Source organism: Enhydra lutris, unplaced genomic scaffold, assembly GCF_002288905.1.
Source record: "Enhydra lutris kenyoni isolate GAN:26980312 unplaced genomic scaffold, ASM228890v2 scaffoldscaffold5, whole genome shotgun sequence".
Taxonomy (NCBI): Eukaryota; Metazoa; Chordata; class Mammalia; order Carnivora; family Mustelidae; genus Enhydra; species Enhydra lutris.
The window spans coordinates 27685366-27711951 of NW_019154089.1; the positions used below are offsets into that span (position 1 = coordinate 27685366).

General features: G+C 41.0%; 1 protein-coding gene across 1 annotated transcript in view; it reads left to right on the top strand.

Annotated features, from left to right (window-relative positions):
• The window catches only part of LOC111141299 (ATPase phospholipid transporting 10B (putative)), a 98259-nt gene that overhangs the window by 5901 nt on the left and 65772 nt on the right, over positions 1 to 26586 (top strand). The window contains exon 3 of the mRNA XM_022493759.1: positions 12327 to 12531. Within this exon, the coding sequence (XP_022349467.1) occupies positions 12327 to 12531 (205 nt within the window). The remainder of the gene's footprint in view (positions 1 to 12326; positions 12532 to 26586) is intronic.

Genomic DNA, 26586 nt, shown 5'->3' on the forward strand with positions numbered 1-26586 from the left:
AGCTTAGAAGTTAGTATTTTTATTTTAAATAACCTGATACTTAAATGAAATAATCTGATAGAATTTTTTCAAATACTTCATGCCTATTTTGTTTGGCCTGAATTTCTTATTTTGCCTGTGAGTCCCTAATTTGCAAACTTTGCTTTAGCCTCTGGCCCTAGGAATCTAGAGTCTCTGAAAAAGAATAATTAGATTCTTCCTTTGAGATTCATCTTCAGTGAAGGAACCTCTTAACCTCTTTGCTCAGGGATGGGGTGTAACTTTGAAGTGAGAATACAGGCCTGGTATTCAGTAGGTCTACTTGAAGCCCACATCTACGACTGACTACTAATAATAGCTTAGAAAAGTCATTTAATTCTCTGGATCTGTTTCCACTTTTGTAAGACTTGGGAGTCAGACTAGATCTTGTCCTGTGAAATGGGCTCTGAAAGAAAAGAATCCATGGGGCGCCTGGGTGGCTCAGTGGGTTAAAGCCTCTGCCTTCAGCTCAGGTCATGATCCCAGGGTCCTGGGATCAAGCCCCACATCGGGCTCTCTGCTCCGCGGGGAACCTGCTTCCTCCTCTCTCTCTCTGCCTGCCTCTCTGCCTACTTGTGATCTCTGTCTGTCAAATAAATAAATAAAATCTTAAAAAAAAAAAAAGAATCCACAACCAAATAAATTCGAGAAATAGAACATACTTGACCTTTCTCTTGAATCTAACAATGCACAGCAATATAATAAAGGTCCTAGGAGGACATTCCATAAGTAATCTGTCCAATTTTGTTTAATTCAGTTGTGTCTGTTGGAATACTCTCTACTATAAGCAGCAGAAACCAATTCAAATTTAAGCAACAAACAGACTTGTTGGTTTAAGTCACTACAAATGTTCTGAGGTGGTCAGGTGATCAGGTATAGTTCAGTCTGCTTTCTCGATCTAGCACTTAGCTGTCCTTCTCATTCAGTCTCCTCTGCATTATCTTTACCCTGGGCAGATTTCCCTCATGGCAGTGAAATGGCTGCAGCAGCTCCAGCCTTCACATCTACATGTGGTAACTCACAAAGGGAAAAAGAAAGGCACTTCTGGGAATATTCTTGCAACGGCAAGAAAGCTTATTTTCCCAAACCTCCTCACACCTCAGTGACCCCAATGGGTCACACGCTCATCCTTGAACCAATCCCTATGACTAGGAGATGGGATTATGTGAACTAAATTTAACTGAACCATAGTTCAGCATGAAGACCATTTCCCTGAATGCATATGTGCTACCCAGAGAAGATGTAAAACCCAAATGAAAATAATAATAATAATAATAATAATAATAAAGTAGTTTCTAAGAGAAGGGGGACCAGATATTGAAGAGGCCACTTCTGTGGACTCAATACCATCATCTTAAAATATGTTTGAGCCTAAATTCTTTGTAAATTGCTTTGCACATATTAACAGGAGCATATACTCTTGGGGACATTCTGTACTATACATCAGTAAGGTTCTTCCAACTCTGAATCAATTATTGATTCTATAAAAGACCCTGGAATAGGAAGCTAGGAAATTCTAGGTAAATGTTAGTTATTACCTTAATTGATGGATGCTGAAGGACATTTCCTTTTGCCAAATATCGATGGCACATGATAGGATGTCAGGCAAAGAATACAAGATCTAAGAGGACAATTTGTTTTTCGAGAACAATGTAAAAGCTTATATCTCAGGCACTAGCTCTATCCATTTTGTCTCAGCATCACACATTTGAGAAATGTTGCCTCTGTGTGTGTGTGTGTATACATACACATGAGGGTCACTGAATACTAGGGCCCTTAGAATTTTGCTCAACCCAATTCTATGCATCATACAGCCCAGACTTGTTTATACTGTGAAAGACTCCTTTTGCAAACAGCAGAAGCCTTGTTAACAGAATTACAATCCTGTTAGAGCATTTTCTTTTAATATAGCAACTGAGCTTGTGGTCTAAAGGTGACCCGTTAATCAGATTTATGGAATGACTTCAAGAAGAGATTAGCTTCAGAATTGTATTAGCTTACTTTCTCCCAGGGCTCAGTTTAATGAATCTAGGAACCATACCCAGCAAGAGATTTCTATCCTTCCATTCAGCTTAGTAAATTTTTGTTTGTATTCAGAAAACATGCAGTAAGGAAGCAGGGGTGTGAACTGAGGAGATCTGTGATGGTGTTTGTTCCCATATTATAATGAAACTAAAGCCCTCCCGTGTCTCAGCAGCAGTTGGTCACTCTTTTGTTCCCAAATGTTCATTTGGGATCTATGTGTGGACACCACATAGTAGGCCCTGAGTAGACCCCAGGGGTTCTCAGTCCAGGGATCACAAGGAACTTGTAAACAGCTACATTGTCCCATGCCTATGCACAAAGGGCACAGTCATTAAGGGGATGAGGTGATGCATCTGCCTGCAGAAAACATCAAGGTCGAGGGAAGCCTTCCCTGAAGAGGTGACATTTCAAGAGGCATTAGAACATGAGCAGCATTTAAATGGGCAGAGGAAATGCATTTTAGCTCATAGCCTGTTCATGCGTCAACTAAAGGTTGTATGTGTGGCTTATGCTGGTATCAAAAAAACGCGATCAAGAAACATCAGAAATTTAAAAGAATGGCTCAGATTAGAGATTTTGAAATTCTGGCTCTTTTACCAATTCTTGCCTGGAAGTCAGGTGGCCACTGTAACAGATGCTACGGGAGAGTGGCCAGTCTTCCGACAGCATGGCACTGAGGGCCTGATTTCCCAGCAGTGACCAGCTCTACTGGGAAGAAAGAAGCCTGACCTGCAACCTGTTTTTAGTTGTATGTCAGTCACCTTTAATGCCAGAGCCCCTACTGGAAAGCCTGAGAATGCAGAAACCCGAAGTCCTGGTCCTGGGTCTGCCACTAATTAGCTATACAACATCAGGGAAGCCACTTAAGCAGTTGGGGCCCCATTTGTCTCCTCTTTAAAGAGTGGTCATAATCTCTATGGCGTATTTTGTGAAAAGACATACAGTTGACGTACAAGAGGGCTTGAAAATAACAGAGCTATAGAAACAAACTATGCAATGCGTGCCAAAGGAGGGTGAAAAATGAATGTCAACGATGGCATTTAAAATGTGACCTCTTACTGGATGCTTTGCGTCAAGGACTTTGGCCTCAGACCTAGGATTGTCCAGAACTGCCACATACCAAAGCCGTGACTGTGTGTAGTGATTTGATTCCTTGAGCCTTCATTTCAACCCCTATAAAGTGGGAACAATACTAGCTCCTAATTCTTAGGGAACTGTGGAGGGAATGAGATCATCTTTATAAATTGTTTAACTTCCTGTTTGCACCATAAGTAGTACTAAGCACTTTTTTCCTTAATTTCCAGTGACTTCAACTCTAATTTTTTCAGCATCAGGCCCAGCCTGAGTCTTTAACTTTCATGCTACACTCCCCACACATGCAAGGTAGGAATCACTCATGTTAGTAGTGAAAAACAAGGCTCTGCTCCCTTCTTTCTATTCAATGTGGCAGAATCTGAAACCTGAAATCAAGAATCCCCTCTGGAACCTAGCCATCTTTCCCCCTCCTCCCTTTTCACAGAGTACCTGAGCACACCCACACCAACAGTCACATTCAGTCAAAGGATCCAGAAGGCCTCGATTAGCCCACAACCAAGAGCACTTTGTCCAACCCAACTTCTAACACAGAGCATGCATTAGAATATCATACATGTGTGGTTATTAACAAGGCAACGATTTGGGTCTCATTTCAATATTATTTCCTCTAAATAATGGCTTTCACTATTATTTCCTCTAAATAATGGCTCTTTGGAAAGCCCAAAGGAGAGGAGATGGTTGATAAGACAGAATTCAGGCTTTGCCAGGGTTATTCTAACATCGAGATACATAAAAACACTTTTCTCTAAAACTATGTCCCTGGGTTGCTGTGGGTGCTGAATGAGAGAATGTATGTAAAATGCTTAGCATAGTGCCTGACGCTCAGTAGCCTTCAGAAAATGTTAGCTATAATCATGATAGCCAGGAGTTACCATGAGTTTGACCCAAAATGATTAAGGAAGAAATGCCATTGGCTGGCATTTGAAACCACATGAGAGAAGACAAACTCTGTAGCTAAAGAACTCGAACTCCAAGCTCTTGAACATAACAAAATGGGCCTGAGGGAAGAATCTGAAAAATGCAAGCAACAGACAAACGTCTAGTGTCATCTGAAGCGTGACCATGAAAAGCACCGCTGGCTGGAGTTTAGGGATCAGCAGCCCACTGCATTCATCCCACACATCTTTGCTCTGCATTTAGCATCAGCAAACTAGGCTCCACTCTGACGCATCAATTTTACAAGCACCCACCCTATTCCCGCTGCCTCCCCTGAGCTCACAGAAGGCCATAAACTATTTGGGCCAATTCAACTTGTCATTTCAGCATCGAATGCATTAGGTCTTCTCCAAAACTCAATGGATGGAAGAGTCATAAAACAAGAATCCAGGTGTCCCTAAAGCTCTGACCTCATGTCAATGGGCATGATTTATATTTTGGCAGGTAGGGATTTATAGCCTCTGTTAAGGAGCTCACAATTCCAAAAGGTGAGGCTCCTATTTTCAACCTGGCTCTAGTTGTTTAGGTCACCAGTTTCTGAGACTTCATCTGCATTGTAGCTCACTCCAAACAGAACCAAGAGACCACATCAAGCCATGAAGCTTCCATGTCTGTCACTTATATGTCCAAATAGATACACCTGTGTCACCTTATGCAAGTTAGAAAACCTTTCTGGGCCTGCTTTCTCATTTATGAAATGGAGATAATGATAATAATAAAGGTTGTTCCATTATTAGGTAATATAATGTAGCTAAATAGTAATGGAGCTTAAGTGCTGGGCAGAAGATAGATAAGCATATTGTGTTGTATTGTGTTCTGTTGTGTTGTGTTGTACATTACCAGAAGTCTCCCCCCACCCCCGGCAAGTCCATAACAAAAAGAGAGAGACTGGATATTAAAATGACTAAAAGTTTAGGAAAAGCTTCTCTTCTGCTGCCTCATATTCAAAACAAATCTGCACAGAATAAGTTACTAAATACTTACCAAACACTTCCCCATATGCTAGGCACCCCCCACCAGATCCTATGTAGGAACAGAAATATAAGGCTCAGGAGTCATCCCACCTCTCCATAAGTTTATTACATTGTTAAAAGTAAAAGAGACATGAAACAGTTAGGAAATGGGACCACAGTATGTCAGGAAATGGGGCAAAGAGAGGTACACTACTGATATTCAGTGCCCAGAGTTGAAAGTGAAAGGTCTCATTTACAACTGCAGAGGCTCGAGGAAAGTCTTTTGGGGTGACATCTCATGCCTTCAGTACTCCCAGGCTGCTTCTCCATAATCTGGGAATGTGACCTTGATGGATTATCGCACCTGTGAGTCTCTTGTCCCCTGAGCATGGTGTTTCGATGGCCATCACTGCTTTGTGCCATTCTGTGCTCATTTCTGCTTTCTGTGTGTGACAGGTGTGTGCACAAAGAGGTCAAAGAGTGGACTATCCCTTGGAGCTTTGATACAAAGATGGGACTCTCAGTATAAAGAAGGACTTTAATAACAAACATAACTGGTTGTGTTAGGCTCATTGACCTCTGGGTGAGGTCACATTAATACATATACTCCAGTGACACTTAACCCCAAACTGCTGATTTGGGACATGTTCTCCCACCCTAATTTCAAGCCACCCCCAGACATGCCTAAGCATCCTCAGATACAGGGACTGTCACTGTGTCCCTCGATATTTCCAGTCAAGCCAGAAATCAAGGTACCCTGCCACTCCTCTGGCCCCCTACTATCCCTTTCTGGTACTTTTCTTAGTCCTGTAAGCCTGAAGCTCTCTCACTTGTGGACTGTAGCTGACAGGTGGATGCAGAGGGGAAGGAATAGCCAGGCAGGGCACACTCACAACCCAGGCTCAGGCTGTCTTTAACGTAAATGCTTTAGCTTCTGTTCTATTTCCTGGAGCCAGGTCAGCGACAGAGGCCACACAACCCTTTATCTCTTTGTCCCTTTTCAAATATTCTATACCTTCTTGCCACTTTCCTCCCCCAGGGGAAAAAAGAGGAAGAAGAAGAAGAAAACACCTCATTCATATGAGATCATAAAAATAGACAATTTCACCCTCTCTAGTCTACCGTCTCCACAGCAGTGAATCTGTTTGCTCCAAGCTAATAATAACTACAATGATAATAATAGCAGTAGGAAATGCCATTTGCTGTGCAGTCATTAAACACTTCTCATATATTATTTTAGTTAGCTCTCACTATAACCTATAGAATATATTTCTGTTGTCCTATTTGATAGATGAATAAATTGAGGGTCAGACAATAAAGCAGTAGATTCAGGGCAGCACCACATGTAACAGATAGTTCCAGGTTTCAAATCAGGCTCACCTGACTCCAAAGCTTTTAACCATTCTCTGGTACTGCCTCTACCTCAACAAACCACTGGCAAAACAATGGGACATTACAAGTATTCCTGAAGCAGCCACAGGGCCCTGGGTTCTCTCCCTTGGCATCATGGAAAGGGTATAGGTTCTAGAGCAAATTTTGTTACTGTGTACCTTGGCCAGGTCACTCCTAGCCTCAGTTTCCTTACTTGAATAATAGGAGTAGAATTGGAAATCCATCCAATCCCTTCTCTCCTGATTTTGTTGTTGTTGTTGTTAATTAAGATTTTCATCACCATACACAAGGTCATCGGGATTTTCTCCTATTTTAACTTCTGAAAGTCTTAGAGTTCTGTGTTTTGCATTTAGGTCTATGATAAATTTTGAATTAATTTGGGGGAAAGGTATAAGGTCTGTGTCTAAATTCATTTGTTTGTCTGTGGACATCCAGTTCTAGCACCATTTGTTGAAAAGACTACCTTTCCTCCATTGTATTGCCTTTGCTGTGTGTGTCAAAGATCAGGTGTGTGTGTGTGTGTGTGTGTGTGTGTGTGTGTGTGTGTGTGTTTCTGAGTTACCTCTTCTGTACCATTGATCTGTTTATCTGTCCTTTCACCAACACCACACCACTTTGATTACTGCAGCCTGAAGTCCTGAAGTCAGATAGCGATAGTCCTCCAATTTTGCTCTCCTCTAACATTGTGTTGGCTCTTCTGGATCTTTTGCCCCTTTATATCAACTTTAGAATCGGTGTGTCATCATCTGCAAAGGAACTTGTGGGACAGCACTGATTTTAAGGGTATTCTTTCCTGGGAGTTTGTGCCCATAGCCGGAGCCCTAAGTCTTCAATCAGCTAGATTGAGTCCCTCTTTTCTGAACTTGGGAAAAGGATTCAGTCTTTAGAGTTTCCTGTGTTTGCATATTGTGTCGCTGGGCCTGCCATAAAATGCAATCATGGGCATAAAAGGGGTGTCCCAGCTGCGTGAAGGAGAGAGCGCTGGACCTGGCAGAGCGGGGAGTTAGCACTCACCATGATATTAAGAACCATTGTCATTGTCCTTGTCCTCATCATCGGCATCATCATCATCATCATCATCATCATCATCAAACGAGCTTGTATTTATTGAGTCCTTACCAAGTGCAAAGCCCTGAGCTAAGTCCCTGTCATGGGTCATGTCACCAAACCTTTCAACAAGCCTCTGAGGCAAGTGCACGTATTACTGTCAACTGAAAAAACAAAGGCTCCACGAGGTTAAATAACTTGCCCAGGGTCACACGGGTAATAAGCTGTGACGCTGAACTTCAAACCCACTCTTAACCCCTACACTATACTCATTCTCCCTGGCATTCCTCTTTCACCCTGGGGTAGGAATGTGGACTCTTCTACGTCTGCCATTCAAGCTTCTGGAAGGACAGCTGAGGTCAGCTCATCATCCTGTTTTGAATAGATAGTCCCACAGACAACCAAAACTCCTGAGAAATCCTCTCTCCTCTAGTTCCTTAAAACTCTTTTTGTAAAACCCACACACTTGATGAATGGAGCCTTAAGCATCCTCTCCTTCCCCATCTCCCTCCTTTCACCTGCCTCCCCGTGACATCCAGTTGGTTACAAACCTCTCTTGCTGTTTATTTCCCTCTTAATAAGCCCCATCTCCTCTCGGAAAGCCATTTAGCACAGCTCCACTTAATTTCTCCTCAAAGCAGAATCTGCCAGATGGAGTCTTCATCCCAAGCCATGTTGATTTGTCTTATTTTTAAACAGCAGTGAACACCCCATGAAACTAAAATAGCAGTAGGTTCCCAGGTGTGACTCACTGAGCAAGGAGATGATCAAGAGCGCATGGAGTCATCCACCTGAGGCAGCTGTTCCGAATGACTTCCTCGGGTGGCACCCAGCCAGCTGTTGGCCACATCTGGGTGTCACTCAATGCAGGAGCATGCTGCTTTTCCGCATCAGCTGGGCTCAGCCACTCATCACTTCCTCTGGCTGGACCGCGTTTGGCTATGCATCCTTGCCTTTCCCACAAACATACTCACACTCCTGACTATTGGGGAGACAAAATGGACCCGGAGGACCAAGAGACCAGCACAAAATGGCCAAGTGAAAGAATGAAATGTCTCATTTTTTACCCTGTTATTTTTATCTCCAAAATACCTGATTTTTTATCTCCAAAAATTCCTTTAAAATTTGACTCTGATTCTAGAACTAACTATATTTGAGTTAATATAAAAATAATTCATCAAATTATGTACCAGCTAAATTGCTAAACCATATCCCTACACACACACACACACACACACACACACACACCAGGTTTTTTAAAGCTAACATCCCAAAATCATGTTGATTCTATAGCTTCATTATCCCAGACACACATAATAGGTTGTGTGCTTCAAGGCATATGTGCCTCTGTTTCAGGTGTACACTCACAAAGATGGGCGGTCTCTTTCATAAGAGAGGATAGGCCTACAACAGGGACTAAGAATGTTTCTTTACTTCCACATGTCATCCTAAGAAAGGATTAACCTAAAGGAAAGACAGAAGTGATAGTTACTAGTAAGGCAGTGACTTCCCTGGGATCTGAGGAATAATAGAAATCAGAGACTGGTCTGACTTTCTGCATCTTGGGTGACTCCCTGACCTCATTATACCCATCATCCCAGTGGGAATTGACAACATTCAATCCCAGCTCACAGAAGTGACTGCTTGTAAAAATGTATATACCATAAGCTTATCTCCATAACTCTCCATCTTCCATAACCTTAAGAGCCCAGAGCCCATAATAAGCAGTGGAGTCTGTTATTAGAAGGTGAAAGAATGAGGGGTGGCTGTGTGGCTCAGCTGGTTAAGCATCTGCCTTTGGCTCAGGTCATGATCCCAAGGTCCTGGGACAGAGCTCTGCATTAGGCTCCCTGTTCAGTGGAGAGCCTGCTTCTCCCTCTTTCTTTGTTGCTCCCCCTGCTTGTGCTCTCTCTCTCTCTCTGTCAAATAAATAAATAAAATCTTTTTATTAAAAAAAAGGGGGGGGAGTAATGAGATTCAGTGTTCATAGATGAGGGTATGCTGGCCTTGCCTCTGATATGCCTATGTATGCAGCAATTCCAACTAGCACTTGCAAATCTTCTGAACCAGTGTGCTCTGGAAGTTTTGGCAATGAGGATATGGCTCAGAGTCTAAGGCATTTTCACTAAACTCAATTTCAAATACCAGGCAGAACGCTGAGATTATAGGGATCAACTGATACCCACCATCCCCAAAGGCATTACCTGATAGGACATAGAAGTCAAAGCTGGGAGGTGGGGAAGAATGTGGACAGGTTGAGTGATAATCCTTTATTCCTTGGATGAATTTTGCTATAACATTTAGGAATTTTTTGTTTTGTTTTAAGCACCCTCTCAAAAAGAAGAACAACAACAAAAACAGTAGAGAAAACTAGTCTTTCTTTGACCCTGTGAGGTTCCTTCTCCCAGGGAGAGTATGGGCCATTCCAGTTCCTTTAGGTAGCCTTATACTCAAACATTTATATTCTCAAGAAAAAAACAAATCCTTCCCGGAATCAGCAGAGAGACCATGAATTATCTGACAGTAATATTCACATTTCTGGTGGAGGAGTAGCCACCCCAAATACATCAAGAAACAAACAGGTATATTTCCGAAATGCCACTGAGAAAAAAAATGAGGGGGTACTGTCCCTATTCTTTACAGGAAAAATAAGTGGTAAAGTAAGTTGATGGAATCAAAAAGGTGTTTAGAAACCTGTTAAATGTCTTTCCATGGAAAGAAGCACTATTACTAAATTTTACTAAATTTATTTAGTAATAAATATTACTAAAATGCCACAGGTGCATTGCCCCCCAAATCCTCAGAAGTGGTGGCATTAGTCATTTGGATGATATTGCCCATGGACTGATTATACCAGTGGCTGCTTTACTGTGCTTTCTGGAGCCATGGGAATGCCCACAGAATTCTGTGGGTCTTTAGCATGGCAAGATGCTCCCCAGGGGTGCCTGGGTGGCTCAATTGGTTAAGTGACCGCCTTCAGCTCAGGTCATGATTCTGGAGTCCCAGGATCGAGTCCCACATAAGGCTCCCTGCTCGGCAGAGAGTCTGCTTCTCCTGCTGACTTTTCTCCTCTCTCTCTCTCTCTCTTTCAAATAAATAAATAAAATCTTAAAAAAAAAAAAAATGCTCCCCAGTACTAATGTCCCTGATTATCTTATAGATTCAGATCAGACCTTTCCTTGATTGGCCTTCCAGATGAAACCACACTCATTTCAGGGGATTAGGAGAGTCCTTTGCATAGATCTTTTATGACAAGAACAATGGTGTCTTAGGAGGGCTTATTTGGGGTTCTCCAGAGGGCACCAAAGAAGAAAAGAAGACCTCAAACCCTTACCCACTTTAGGGACTTTTATGAAGTTAAAAAGGAAAAGCAAAATTCCAGTCACATCTCTTTCTCTGTGAAAGAGTAGTCTTGTCATGACCAGGGCACCCAGATTCCAACAGAAACATTAACATGCCAGAGGGACTCAGCACCAGTGGAGAAAAACAGCCAAGAAAAGCCTGCTTTCCTGGGCCTGACTGGGCTCAGAGGTACCCAGCTGAAAACCAGCTCGGCTCAGTTGAAAAGACCATGTGTACAATATTGGTTTGTTTCCAAATCCCATATTTAAAGAGGAACATTTCCAAATACAGCCCTAGACAAAACAGCCCACACTTTCAGGACAGGTCTTGAAACTGTCATACAGGAGTAATGAAGGGCACTTGGAGAGTTAAATTTGACTTGGTAAGTCCAAAAGGCTTCCAGAAATACCTGATAAATGCCTTAAAATATTTACAAAATGGTAGAAGATGGAATAGATTACGCAGGAGAGCAGAACTAGTTCAGTATTTGGCTAAGTAGAAGGAGGACTTTCTAAGACGAGAGCTCCTTGAAATGGAATGTCTTGACTTGGGTAGTAGGGAGTCCTTTTGCTGATGGTGCAAAAACGGAGGCTGCCATACCACCAGAGACCTGAGGAAAGAGGGGAATACTTTTGAGAAGGTAGGATCTCCAAGCATTGAAAACTGTGGGGTTGGATGCCAACTTGTATCTGGGCTTAGGTTTCAGATATTTTAATAAGACCTTGGGAAATTTTTCTTTGACCTTCGACTTCCTCATTTGTGAACTGGGTCTAATATTCATTTCAATAAGCTATTATACAAATAAAGAAAGTATTAACTATTACTAGTACTTGGCACAGTAGATATGCTGCTACATTTGTGATTATTGCTGCCATCTTATATCTGAGCTTGATAAATGGGGTGGGAAGAGAAAGTTCATAATTTCCTGGAATTTCTTTAACCCTCTGGTTCTATGATTACCGTGGGTCCTATCCCATCAAACTTCTGGTGCTATCTTTCTAATTCCCTGATTGTCCAGAGTTTTCCATTTCAGCATCGTCCCAGATCTTTCTACACAATGGTTTATATCCTCACTTTCCTACGGCCACTTTCCTAATCAGAAACACTCTTTCCTGAGCAAACCTTTCCTTGCAACCCTGCTTGCTACAGTGATAACTGACTATTCTGGAAAATGATGTATATCAAGAGTACTAAAGTAATATGACTATATAATCACCTTCTCCTTTAATTTTTTTTCTTCTGCTAGGAAGCAAGGCTGAGCATAGTACCTAGTCTACAGCCAACAGTCAATCAAAACTCTAAAGGCTCATGAGGACAGATCTTCTATTAGTGGGATTCTATAGACCATACTTAGCTTTTCTAGAGAGTTATGACGGTGGTTATTTGGGGCAAGGTAGAACACTAAACAATCTTGTGACAGGCTCCTTGAGGGATATTTAGGCACAGGCCAGGCCTTCCTCTATTCACTTATTAATTCTCTAGAGAACCTTAAAACTCACTATTGTTCTTCTACCCAAGAAAAGAGCGGAGCTACGTGCAGAAATGCTGGAAGGATGTGCGTGTGGGAGACTTCATCCAAATGAAATGCAACGAGATCATCCCAGCAGACATACTCCTCCTCTTTTCCTCAGACCCCAGTGGGATCTGCCACCTGGAAACTGCCAACCTGGATGGAGAAACAAACCTCAAACAAAGACGTGTTGTAAAGGGCTTCTCACAACAGGTAAGGCTCTTTCTAACATCTTCATAGATGAGGTCAAAGGGAAGAAGCAAGCCAACTCTACTGGGAAATTGAACTTAGTCTGATAGCTAGAGGAAAGAGTAGGGGATGCCTCCTTTTCCCAAGCACTTAGCTATACTTAATCTTCCCAGCAAGCCTCTTGGTGGCTATTATCCCTTTATCACAGATGGGGAAATAGTCTTAGGAAAGTTGACTAACTTCCTGAAAGCCTCAGAATTCCTAAGTGGGGTCGCACTCTATTAATGAAACTGTGTTCTGTGCTCTGAAGAGTCTAATATCTCTTCAGTTACCCTTAGGACTAATTCACTTTTCCATGCTTATGCAGTCCTTGCCCATCCTCTCCAGCTCCACTCCCTCAACTATTTCCTCTTTGAATCTTCTCCAGAACGACTTTGACTCCAGTATAAGCTACAGGAAGGTATTGCTAACTATTTTTCCACTTGTGTACATCTTACCTTATCTCCTTGAGAAACAGGGAATGATCATCACCACTTTCAGTTAACGCCCATATACTTACATGTATGGTACCATAGACATCATAAGGAAGTTACAACTGTTTGGTGGTTAAGAGCCCAGGCTCTGGAGGCTGACAGAACTGAACTCAAAGTCCAACCCAACCATTTATTAGTATTCTCACCTCAAGCAAGTTACTACTCTCTCACATCTTTATTCCCTCATCGGGGAAATGGGTACAAAAATAGTCCTTCTCCATTAGGATGATTCTGAAGACTAAAGGACATGTATAGAAATTATTTAGCATAAAGGTAGACACATAGTAAGAAACCCGTAAATAGCTAGCAGTAAATGTCAGTGGTGATCAGAGGCAATATGTGTTGATAAATTGAAACTAGATGTGATATTCCAATTTTCAATTAAAATTCCTCTTGCAAGGGTTGGTTTTTAATCTAGAACCTTCTTCTGCCTGTGGAAAAGAATAAAATTCTATCAGTTTCTTCACTCTGTCAGCCTTCGGTGGGAGAGAAATTAGATGAGTCAGGGATTTAGGGGAAAGAAGGCAAGTGCTTCATTCCTCAGATATTCTCTTGAACTAGAGTTCAGTTATCCAGATAGAAACTTCTTGAGAGAAGTTTCAAGGACAACTTGACAACTGTGACAACTTGTCATACCTCACTTTGCCTCTCTCCAAGCACCCGATGAGCAGTTCTTGAAAAATCTCTTTGGTGTGATTGATTCAGTCCACAGAAACCTGTTCTCTGACCTCTGCATAGTTCTTCCCTAGTTCTGCTCTGAGATTCAGAGGAGATAAAGAAAGTAAGGAACAAAATGTAAGGTTTGGTGCATAGTAGGCCCATAATAAATGGTCTGTTACTGCTACCTCAGCTGTATTTACTACCCTGGGCATGGAAACCACCGTGACCACTTTGCTGCCATCTGCTTTTTCTTGCTATTTTGCAGGTTCAGTCTTTCCATTGGTCTCTCTCTGTCTCTCTCAAACAAATAAATAGAATCTTTTAAATAAATAAATAAATAAAATTTAAAAATTAAAAAGTAGCCTCAGCCAGCTCTCTAAGAAGGAGGAATTTGGGCTGCTCTTTGCTACCTTGCTTCTCCCTTATATCAGTGTGAAAAGATCTCTGAACATAAGTAGAATTCTATTCTAACTCTTTACTATAGCATTTCTCAAATGTGTTGGACAGACATTGATGAGAGTTGCAGGAAAAGTATATGTTGCAAAATCATAAAGTAGAAGACAATAGGTTACAAATTTTCAAATATTTCACAAAGTACTGCCTGACATCTCAGGTAATTTAAGAAAGCTCAAGGAGGAGAGAGGACGGGGACTAGTATGTAGCATCTCTAACCATTTCACCACAAAGAACTTTTGTTCCACAGAACATACTCTAGGACTATTGCAGGAGATGTAGGATCACAATTTAGGGATTTGGTCCAAATATCTTACAGGTGTTCAAGATGTACCATCATCACCACAGGGAGAAACTTTTAAAAATATATATGCATTCTTCCCCATTATCACTACATTATGGCTCTCTAGGACTGAGTAGGGGTCGGGCATGCATATTTTTTAAATGCTCTCCCATATGATCTTGCCATGAGCCTACCACATACCAGCTTTTTTGCAGACCTGTATGACAAAGGGAAGGTATCACCTCAAGCACTCACAAAAAACCACTTTTAATAATAAGAACAAAACTACCATCTCCATGCTTCTTAGATGTGCCTGTGCTTTTCCATACATTGTCTCTTTTAGTCCCTACAACCACCCTATGAAGTAGATATTACTATCCTCATTTTACAGATGAAAACTGAGGAATAGAAGTAGAATATTTCACTATTGTCTCAGAGAAGATTTTGAGCACCTACAGATATGGTTTGTTGCGAAATTTGATATCTTAAAAAATAAGTAGTAAAAAATAAATTAAAAAAAAAAAAGCATTTCTTAGTTTTCCCTCTAACCCTTAATAACTATAAGACCTTCACCTTGCCAAAAGGGTTTCTACTAACAGAGATTTATAGAAACTTCCCACCCCATCTGTACACCCATACCCATTTTTACCATCTTGAAGATGATGAGAGATTATTATATTTTGTTAATTTAGAGTCGATAAGCAAACTTTGTCCCAGCTCTCCTAGATCAGCATTTCTCAAGACAGAGTGTGCCAAATGCTTATTTCAAGAGATAGTTCTTAGAAAACAAGGTTCATTGTCAAATCTGATTAGAAAAACTGTCCTGTGGACCCCTCTTAGAGGGTCCAATGTACATCAACATAGCAAGGTCTCTGAGAAGATCTGCAGTCAACAGATCTTTTAAACTTTCTTTAACCCTGAGTTTTCAGAACTATTTTTTGGCACAATAATTTTAGCATTCCCATGAAAATTTGGGAGGAAAACTAACCTGGATTGTGGAGCATGCATGATCACAGTAGCTGAACAGTACACAGAGAAGGACCTAGGCAATTCATCCTTCCCTTTCCTATATAGGTTCAAATGAAATCATAAACATAAAAGAGCTTCTCAAAAGTATCTTTCTCCTGTGACAAGTCACATCATTCTCAAGGTTGCCAAAGAGTCGCTTTCAAAATCCTTTTCTTAGTATTCAACTTGGACAAAGCCAACTTTTTTTTTCAATTTAGAATTTTATCATGCTGGGTGATCTTTGAATTCACAAAATTATTGACCTGTTCTTAAAATATTTATTCCCACATCCCATTGCTGAGGAAAGGGAAGGAATCCAAAATTGGGCTTGTGCTAAAGTCTGCTGAGCAGGTCAGAAGACTTTATTAGAGAATTAAATTGTACCATTCTCTCTTTGATGACATTCTGATACCCAAAATCTCTTCTAAAAAGGATTTCCAAAATGGGTAGGAGGCATTTAATACCTGAAAAGGAGTGTGTGCCTTTATTTTGGTAAATAGAAAATACCAAAGCCAAAGAATCAGAAATGAATTCTTCCAATTAATATTTCAGATGAAACATATTCCTGGCTGTCTATTATCCAAATCACTGAATCCTAAGTCCTACTAAAACGTGTGTCAGATCATTTCCTAGTGGCCAGCCAAGTGCTTACCATGGCGAGTATGATATGTGGGTGAGCCTCTTTGTTGTCAACTGGGAGCTTGTTAAAAATGCAGAATTTCAGGCCCTGCCATAAACTCAATCGGAATCTGCAGTTTAACAAGATCCCCCATGTGATAGCCGTGCACTGCAGAAAATTGAGAACTCTGGCTTAGGGCATCATCGACTGATGTAATAATTGTGCTTATCTGTTTATTGCCCAAATTAAAGATTTTTAATTGACTCTCCCTTTTAACTAGCTTGCCTTCTACAAAGGTTCGTGATTTTAAGCCATTTTCTCAGTTAGGAAGAACCACTGGAGCTCAGATCTTCTACAGTGAATGTGTGCACTGACTTGAACATATTTAGGCAGTAGAGCACTTTGCTGAAAGACTTGAGGGAAGATAGGGAGTCCTTTATCACCCTCCCATTTCAATGATGACACGCCTAGAAAGAAGCAAAAGGTAGCTATCCTCTCAACCCTGCCTGCCCTGAGAACCAGAGGAAAAATCCCCTTTCCTGGGGGATTTTGTTATAAGACCTGCCACTGGTAGGCTGTTGCAAGTTTCCCTAAAGAATGATAGTCTTTATACCTATTGACCACTGCTTAAATGTTGAGCAGAGATCATATTTTCTAGAATCCCTTCGATATAAAATCTACATCACGATATATAATGATAATAAGTAATATCAATAGATAAGTTGATTGATCATACACTGTGTGCCATGGGCAGGTCTCTTAAGTGTTTTAGACCTATTATTTTTCTCCTCTCCATAAATAACCCTGCAAGGTAGGCACTTTGAATATCCCCATTTGACAAATGAGGTAAGAACAGTTAAGTAACCCTCCTAGCAGTGAGCTGAGCTTGGATTTAAACTCAGGCAGAATTATTTTACTTTAACATTTTTTCTTTTTTTTTTTTAAGATTTTATTTATTTTTTTGGCAGACAGAGATCACAAGTAGGCAGAGAGGCAGGCAGAGAGAGAGGGGGAAGCAGGTTCCCTCCTGAGCAGAGAGCCCGATGCGAGGCTTGATGTGGTGCTCAATCCCAGGATGCTGAGATCTTGACCTGAAGGCAGAGGCTTAACCCACTGAGCCACCCAGGCACCCCTTACTTTAGCATTTTATTATGGAAATTTTCAAGTGCATTCAAATGTAGGGAGAATAGTATGATGAATTTTTAATGTGCCCATCAGCCAATTTCAACAACCACCATAGCCAATTTTGTTTTATCTATAGCCTCACCCTCTTCACTCTGCAAATTATTTTGAAGTAAACTTCAGTGTTGCAGCATTTCACCTGTAGGTACTTTAATTAATCTAACTCTCAAGGATATGATTTTTAAAACTTGCAATGATACCATTGTCACTCCTAAAATATTAGCATTAATTTCTTGATGTCAGCTTTGAAGTCAGTGTTCAGTGTTTTCGTTTGTTTGAATAAGAATCCAAGTAAGTCTAAAGACCCAGATAAGTTTCTCTTTTACTCTAGGGGTTCCCTGCGCAGCTTTCTTTTTTTGTTTTTCTTGTATATTCAGTTTTGCTGCTGAATAAATCAGGTTGTTGGTCCTGTAAAATTTCCTACAGTCTGGATTTTGCTGATCACATTGACTCCCAGCTGTGTCATTTAAACATGTTTCCCTGTTCATTATATTTCTATAAATTAGCAGTTAGAGCTCATGCCTAAATCTGATTCAGGTTAGGTTTGTGTTTGAGAGTGTATATGTCACTTTTGCATGAATTGATTCCCTCCCATCTTGCAAAAGGTGACCAGTGAGTTTGTCTTTTTTAGTATCAATATGCACTGATGGATTTAAACAGATTTGATATGTGTCAAATCCATGCAGTTGTTATCTTTATTGATTACCCCATTTTTAGCTGGTGAGACCTTCTTTGAGTTGGCTCCTGAGCTCTTTTTTATGATCCCTGTAGTCTTAATAGATCGAGTCCCTTTCAATGTAAAATAGGATTTAGAAATCACAATAAGACATGTCAGAGGTATATACAGCTATTGGATTGATCATTATTTCCATGCCATTTAAATGGACATAACTAGGACTTTTTAAAGATTAAATAATCAAGATTTATGCTGATGCTTGAAATTCAGGACTAGAAGTCTTTATACAACCTCATCAATATGAAATATGTAAACCCTTCTCTCACATCAGGCAAAGTCCTTAGCCACTGTACTACACAGCCTATTTTACTACACAGTCCCCCTGGATATTTGACACTCACAACAATCCTTGAAAGTAGAAAAGGAAGGGATTAGTAACATTTTCAAAATGAGGAAACAATTGCAGAAAAATTAAATCTTATCAAAGATTACCCCACGAATGCAGTGTTATGCCAAAATTGGAACTCAGTTCAGATGTACATGATTATTTTTCCCATTGCTGAAGTGATTCTTAGATCCTTTTAGGTGTATATTTTATTTCTCAAGTAAATACAATTTTCACAGATATAAAAATACTGCAACTATACAAGTTTTGGTTGTAATTATTTGCAATAATAATAATTAGACCAGGAAGGAAATAACCCTACAAAAAAACTTACTTTTATTTTTGATGGCCCTCTGACCTATTTTTGGCCAGAGTTGTTCTAGGGCATGAGCAACACACACACACACACACACACACAAAATACAAACATGGGAGATCCCCTCCCCTTCCCAGGGTTTAGCAGTATTTGGAAACTTCTATTAAAAAGTCTTTTTCTATTTTTGTCCCTTCAGGGCCTTATGAGGAAGCACTGCTACGTTATGTGAAAGACATAATCATGCAAAGTGTTAATAGATGATAGCTTAAACTTTTCCTCCTCCCCACTATCTCCATATACCGTGAGAACATATTTACCTTTGAAGAGTGGCCTTCGCAGTCGTAACCACCAGGGATAATTGGGAATATTTCAGGCCAGTGTGGGAACTATTTGACGTCTCAAAGGAAAACCATACCAATCTAGTATAAGGATTAGGCAAGACTCTTCGTTGCATGTGACTGAATTCTGATTCATAGTAGCCTTGACGGAAAGAGAATTTACTGAAAGAAAATAAGGTGAATTGGGCCTTAGGGTAGTGTCAACCAGAAATTTAGAATCCATCAGTGCAACCCTCGTTTCTTGTCTGGGTTTCTCGCCATGTTTGGCTTTCATCTCTCACAAATAGACCTAACACTCACAGCTTCACCTCCAGAGAAGGACTGGAAACTTTTCTGATGTCTGAATTGAAAGGTATCCCAAAGACAGGGACTGATTGGCCTGGCTCATACTGTGCACCCATCCTTAGACCAACCAATTAACTCTGGCTGGAGGGAAAGGATTCTGAGATTGGCATCCTCTACTTGGACTTGATGGTGGAGATTAGCCTATGCAGCAGGAGGGTTCTGAGCAGCTCACCAATAAATGTCCATTAAATACATATTGTGAATCAGGGCTCTATGTATCTAACTTACCTATGTGCCCTATCTCTGCCTACACAGCATCCTCTGTAACGTACCCAGAGTAAATCGTTCCTTCCTCTGTGCTCCCATCGACCACTTCTGTCACTCTCAACCATTGTGCCTGCCTCACCGTAGTTCATTCAATGAATTCACTTTTCCAACCAGTATCCGATGAGGTCCTTTTATTGCCAGATATTGTGCCAGATCATTTTGTTGTTGTTTATTGGGGTGATGCACTACGATCATATCTTTTGTGAGCAACTGAATAAAAAAAGTTTCTCAAGTTGGAATTCATACTCTCTTCTCTGTGACTTCTTTTGCCAGAAACATAAGGTACAAAACATTGGCTCTCATGTCATTTTCTTTTGTCTCAGTTATCCATAGCCAGAAAAAGGTATGCAGAAAAGGTCTGTCTGTGCAATGACCTGTGAAGGCACCACGGCCCATCTGGTGGCCATGTTTCAGGCGTCATGTAGTCCCTCATTCATTCACCAAATATTGATGGATTAGGTCCTCTGTGTCAGGTGCTGTAGTGTGCACTAGGGGTTCAGGTTTAAACAGGAGAGAAACAGGCTGTGACTATATACGCTAACAGGGAATCACAAAGACAATGATTGACAAACACTCCCACAAATAATTAGTAATTGGTTCCTTCTAAGAATGACAGAAGAAGTCATTCTTTTTCCAGTATTCGCTTGGCATGCCAAACCCCTGCCTTAGAGGTTAGAAAATGTCATAGCACAATTTCAAGATTAAATTTAGTCTTAGCCCTGAATAAGAATCAGAATGTCTGTCCACTTGAATAAAGTCCACACAAGACTGTAAGGAATCCTTAGATAGGATCTCCCATCCACAGCCCTGCAGCCCAATCTGTGCGCTTTAGCGGGAATCTCTTGGGCAGGCAGGGAGACCCAGGGTGTTTGAATAATGCAGACCATCTCCTCACCCAGAGTCATAAAGGAAAGTAACTGCCAGTCACTCTGTTGCCGATTATATTGAAAAGAACTCTGACTCAACCGGGAGCAGGAAGGTTATCGAATGCTGTTAACTGTCATTAGTTTTCAGATGGAATTCTCAGAAATCAGAGGGTTGTCTAATTTGTATGCTGGGAAGGAAACCTTGGTCACCTGGTTTAGCAGCTAGGGCATGAAGAACGTTTGATTCTAGCATTATCCAAACTAATAAGCTTTAAAAAAAAAAAAAAAGCAAAACTTTAAAATAGTATCCTCCTAAGGTTGCCTGCCGTGTATCTCCTGGGTAGCCACCTGGGGCGTGTGGTCTGTGTATCCTGAAACCTTGCTCCACCTACATGAACACTCCACAAATGAGCTAGTTCTGCTTTGTCATCCTCTCCCTGGTATGGGCTGGTTTTTCTAGTCATCTAGCCTGAGGGTCATGTAGAAACAGAATGAGAGCTGCACAGAAGTTTGGCAATCCCTGGTTCAATACTTCTTTTTCACAGGCTCAAAGTGAAAACTCAATAAATAAGTACATTCTGTGTTTAAGGAGTTTAGCTGATTTCTTTAGCTGATTTCCAGTTAACAGAATCTTTCTTGAATATCTCCTCATAGCTATGGAGGGGTTTCAAGGTGATGTAAAATGTATTTCTCTCCTCTAAGAACTTAAGACTATGGGCACCTATTTTTTTAATTTAAAGACCCTTTATGACTATCAAAAATCTTTGATAACCTTGCCCTGCCTAGGCCTTCTGACCTGAAAGCAAATGTCCTTTCAGTGTCCATTACTTAAGAAAATAAACCAAAAAGGTACCATGAATTTGGATTTGTAATTTACTGATCTTAAGAATTCCTAAAGAAATCAGAAAACTGGGGTGCCTGGGTGGCTCAGTGGGTTAAGCATTTGCCTTCAGCTTGGGTCATGATCTTAGGGTCCTGGGATCGAGCCCTGCATGAGGCTCCTTGCTCAATGGGAGTCTTCTTCTCCCTCTCCCTCTGCCCCTCCCCTTTTTCATGCTCTCTCTCTCTTTCTCAAATAAATAAAATCTTTTTTTTTTTCTAAAGAAAGAAATTAGAAAACCATGTATGAGACTTACGTTTCTGCTGTCTCTGGACAACATCCTGCTGCATATAGGGATTTATAGACAAGCTGCAATGTGTAATCTACCAGCTGGCTTATAGAAATAGCTTGATATTTAGCAATTAGAAGCATAAGATATTACAAGTTCCAAGTGAATTACATGGATATTAAGAATTGTCCCAAGCAAGACAGATTGCTACAGTCTGTGGTGGACACATGGGTCCTATTGGGCCTGGCAATAAAAGTTTAAGAGAGTTATCAATATGGAAAACCTACAAAGAAAGCAGGATAAAGGAAAGGCCAAGAGGGTTTTTCCTTTGGGCAGACAGCATTAAATGCTAATGCCAAGCAAAGAAGATGTATAACCTTTAGAATCAGACAAACTTGGATGCTCATGAGCTGTGTACTCTTAGACAAGCTACTTAATACAAGCAACACTCAATTTTCTCTCCAATAAAATGGGGCTAACTTGTCCTCAGCACTTCACAGGAGAGCTGGGAAGATTGGATAAAATCAGGTCAATAAGGGACAGCATTCTGTGAACTGCAATTTTACCAAATAAATAAAAATCATTAATTTTTTTAAAGGCCAAGATATATCCATGGGACTGAATAGGCCACTGTTTTGATTAGACTTCTTTATTTGCAGGAAACGGAAATGATTCCGACTAACTTAAGCAAAATAGTAACCTTGCAAAAATGCAGGGGCAGGTAGGATGGAGGGGAAGAAGCATACCGTGTGGCTCGCATACCGTGTGGCTCACAGAATCAAAGGAAAGCTGAAAACCCAGGTTCAGAAACAAGAACCAGGAGCCTCAGTGCAATGGCCAAGTATTGGGAGCAGCAACTACTTAATGATCTCCACTGTTTTTTCTTCCTTGAGTCATTCCCCTCAAGTCAAAGTCCCACAGTGGGAGAGTCTAATGGGCAGGGCATCTTGACGTAGAGTCCCATCAAGATTACAAACCACGGAGGAGAGGTAGTTTCCCGTAAGGAAGTGAAAGGACTGTTAATGAAAAGGAGGTAGACTGGAAGGCGGGTAGCCAGAAAACAACTGCCCACTACAAACAATTTGGTAACATCATTCATACATATGTAATCATATTTATGAATCAACATGAAATTCATTTATGAAGAATAGAGGAAAATAGGCCTAGAAAAGTAAAACTTGAGACTGGTGCAGGGGAAATGGCCCATTCTTGTTACTGGAACATATTTCAGGCTCTTTGTTAAACCTCGGCCTTCCTGATGGGCCTTGGAGGATGCAGCTCGTTGATTCTGGGTCATAAGTCAGTGGATACCTTAACCCCAGAGAGTCATCCCACACTCGCACTTGGCCCACTTTCCTCTGCTTTCCCAGATACTGCCATTGACGCACCTGGGCTAAACTGGGAACTTTGAGTTGTTTTATGACTGCAGTAACTGATTTGTGTCAAAAACCTCTCCATTCTTTCTGATTCTCTCTCACTTTGCCCCGTGGCTCATATTTTATAGGAATTCAATTAAATTTTTGAATATATGAATGAATGAGTGAGTGAATGAATGAATGGATGAATTGGAGACTAGTTTGGCCCATGTTGGAATGTTGGGATCTATTTCTTTAACTACTTTTTTTTTTTAAATACAGATTTCTCATCATTCAATCATTAGGAACTCCCAGTCATAAAATCTAACCTTTTTTTTCCAATTGAAAAGAAAAGAAAAGAGGGAAAACATCCTATCATGTCCTCTCCTGATAGACAGATAGGATAGAGTGTGTTCTCAATCTTGACAACTTTATATCTCCTTAGCCTGGAATTGGTTCTAGAGCAATTCTCAGTTCTACCCCCAGGAAATGTCTGTAAACATTTTTGGTCATCATATCTGGCAGAAAGAGAGGGTACTACTAGTATGAGGTTGGTAAAGGCCAGGAATGCTGCTAAAATCAAAGAATTAACCAGCCCCAAATGTCAGTAGTGCCAAAGTTGAGATACCCTGGTCTAGAAATGCCTTGACTGCCTACCAACTAGATGTTTATGTAGATACTAGAAAAAAGGATGAGACCAAGCCAATGACTCTAAGAAACAACTTTATAAAATGTAACAGTCTTTTAGAAAAAGTCAAATAAAAGCATTTAATGGAGGCAAATCAAAGGTCAGCATGACAATATGCTTGCTTGTTGTTTGCTTCCTTGTTTGACTCCCATTAAGAAGGGTGAGGTGATCATGATGATTATAATAATGATGATTTCCAGGCACTGGGGCTTGCTTATTTTTTTTACTAAGATATAATTGACTTATTATATTAGTATTAGGTATATAAACAATGATTTGATATTTGTATATATTGTGAAATCACAATAAGTCTAGTTAACATCCATCACCTCACAGTTATAATTTTTTTTCTTGTGATGAGAACTTTTAAGATCTCTCTTAACAAGTTTCAAATATACAATGCGATATTATTAACTATAGTCACCTTGCTGTACATTGCACTGCATGACTGACTTATTTTTTAACTAGAAGCTTGTACTTTTGACCCTCTTTACCCACCCCCACCTCTAGCAACCACCAATCCATTCTCTATATCTATGAACTCAGTTTTTTGGGTTTGTTTTTTAATTCCACATTTTTGAATTTATTATATCAGGTACTTCAATTATAGAAAATGGAAAAGAAACACAGGAAAGGAAATCGAGCTGAGGGGAGATCTTTTTTTTAATTTTTAAAATTATTTGAATTCAATTAATTCACATAAAATGTATTATTGGTTTCAGAGGTACAGGTCTGTGACTCACCAGTTTTATATAATATCCAGTGCTCATTACATCACATGCTCTCCTTAATGTCCATCCTTCAGTTACCTCATCCGTCCACCCCCATCCCAAAGGGAGATCTTAAACACTAATCTTTCCTTTGTGCATCAAAATAACACCATCGTTAAAAGAGCAAAGTGTATGGCATCAGAAGCCCCATAGTTAAAGCTTGCCTTCTCACCTTGCTAGCTGTAGGTCTTTGGGGAAATTACCGGGTCTCCTTAACCTTAGTTCCTTTACTTGTAAAATAGAGATAATAATAGTCTCTGCCTGGGGAACCTGGGTGGCTCAGTCAGGTAAGCCTCTGCCTTCCGTTAAGGTCATGATCTCAGGGTCCTGGGATGGAGCTTCGCTTTGGGCTCCCTGCTCAGTTGGGATCCTGCTTCTCCCTCTCCCTCTGCCACTCCCCCTACTTGTGCTCTCTTGCCCTCTGTCAAATAAATAAATAAAATCTTTAAAAAATAATAACAATAATAGTCCCTGTCTGATAGAGTTATTACGTGATTTAAAGGCAATAGCATGTTTAAAATATTTAGTTGGTTCTTAGCACATAACAAGCATTCATAAGTGTTAAAGCAATAATAATAAAAACAGGACAGAGAGGATCAAATGTATTGATGATGGTCACGATGATAACCACAGAGACAACAGTGATGATAATTGGCTTTGGATTCCAAAGATGTGAACCACAGTCACAGAGATTACTTACCAACCCTAAGACAATTGCTTTGCTTCAGTCTCTATTTGCACATCTGTCAAAGTCTCCTACAGTCACTGTGAGAACTTAATGACACGTGCCTGGTGTATAGGAAGTGTTTGAGGGAGGAGGGTCTGGCCTGAAGGGCAGCAGAGACACACACACTCCTCTCCGGAAAAGGCTATCTTTTCCTGGACCCTGATGGCTCCCCAGGCCATTTTGCTTATTAGTGGGGCTTTCTTCGATAAAGAGCTGAGTCAGAAAGAAATGTTGGATAGGTGGGTTTCATCCACAAGTTATGAAAATCTGTGCTGTAATAAATCAGAAGGGAATCAGAAACTCCTGAACGAGGCTAATGTAAGGACCTTGCAGGGTTTGGCAGGTCCCTCCATGCCCTCCTGTCCTTGGACTCTCCTAGCAGCTCCCCGGAGTGACTACAGCAAGTCCTTCAAAGCAAGCAATCCCCAGAGCTTATCTTTGAAGATGGCAAGACCCACATGCCCCTCTTTACAGCCCATTTTGGGGAGGGAAGTAAGGAGCCCAGGGGACAGGTAGCTAGAAAGGGTCACCTCCTCAGAAAAAGAGGGAGATGGACAGAGGACCCAAGGCCAGGGCCCAGAAGAAAACGAGAACAAGGGACACTTGAGGAAGAAGGTCCCTGGGAAGCCCCAGCACAGGGACAAGGGAGGCCAACCTCACATTGCCGGCATCTGCCGGGTAGGTTAGGATTCAGCAGACACCCAGGACTCACTGCAGCAGGATCATTAGCTCTGAGACCCGCTGCCACTCATACCTGAAATGAGTTTGGATTTAGAAAGCCAGCAATGAGCCGAGCGGCATGGATCGGAGCGAAGCGCACGGCTTAATCAGGGGCAAGAAAGCAGCTGACAAATTACAGCGTGATTTGTCATCCTCTCAGGACTCGGTAAGTGTTTGTCCCTGAAAGAATCGATACCTGGAGAGAAAAGGGCCATATTTTTAGAAACTCCTGGGTGGGTAATTTATTTCAAGTGAGTGGAGAGTTTATTTATGTTGGCGCCCCCACAGATCCAATGGACAGTATATTTATACGAAGCCAGAAAATGCTATCATTTCTTCTAATCAATTTGCCCCTTTGAACAGCTGTACCTTGAAACTTTCAGCAATAAATTCAGTCCCCATGCTATAACCTCTACCCAAGAAACCATTTCTCACCCCACCTTTAGCATTCCTTCCTTCTACTGCGTGACATGTTACGCCTGCTAAAACTTTCCATGTGGATTCTATTCTGTCTGCTGGGGCACAAATGAGACAGACAGGGAAGGTGGGGTTAGCCCCATTCCACAGATGGGAGACTGAGACTCAAGAGGTAAAAGGAGTATTAGCCCATGCGGGTAGAAATCAAGATCTCCCCTCCTCCCGTTGTGCCCTCCCCCACTGGATTGTAAAATTTTATATACCTAGATAACCTAATGAAAGAGAAATCATGGAGAAAAAGGCAAGCATGTGTCTGGAGTACTTTGCTATGGGAATGTTCACTGGGGGACAGCGTGCTATGC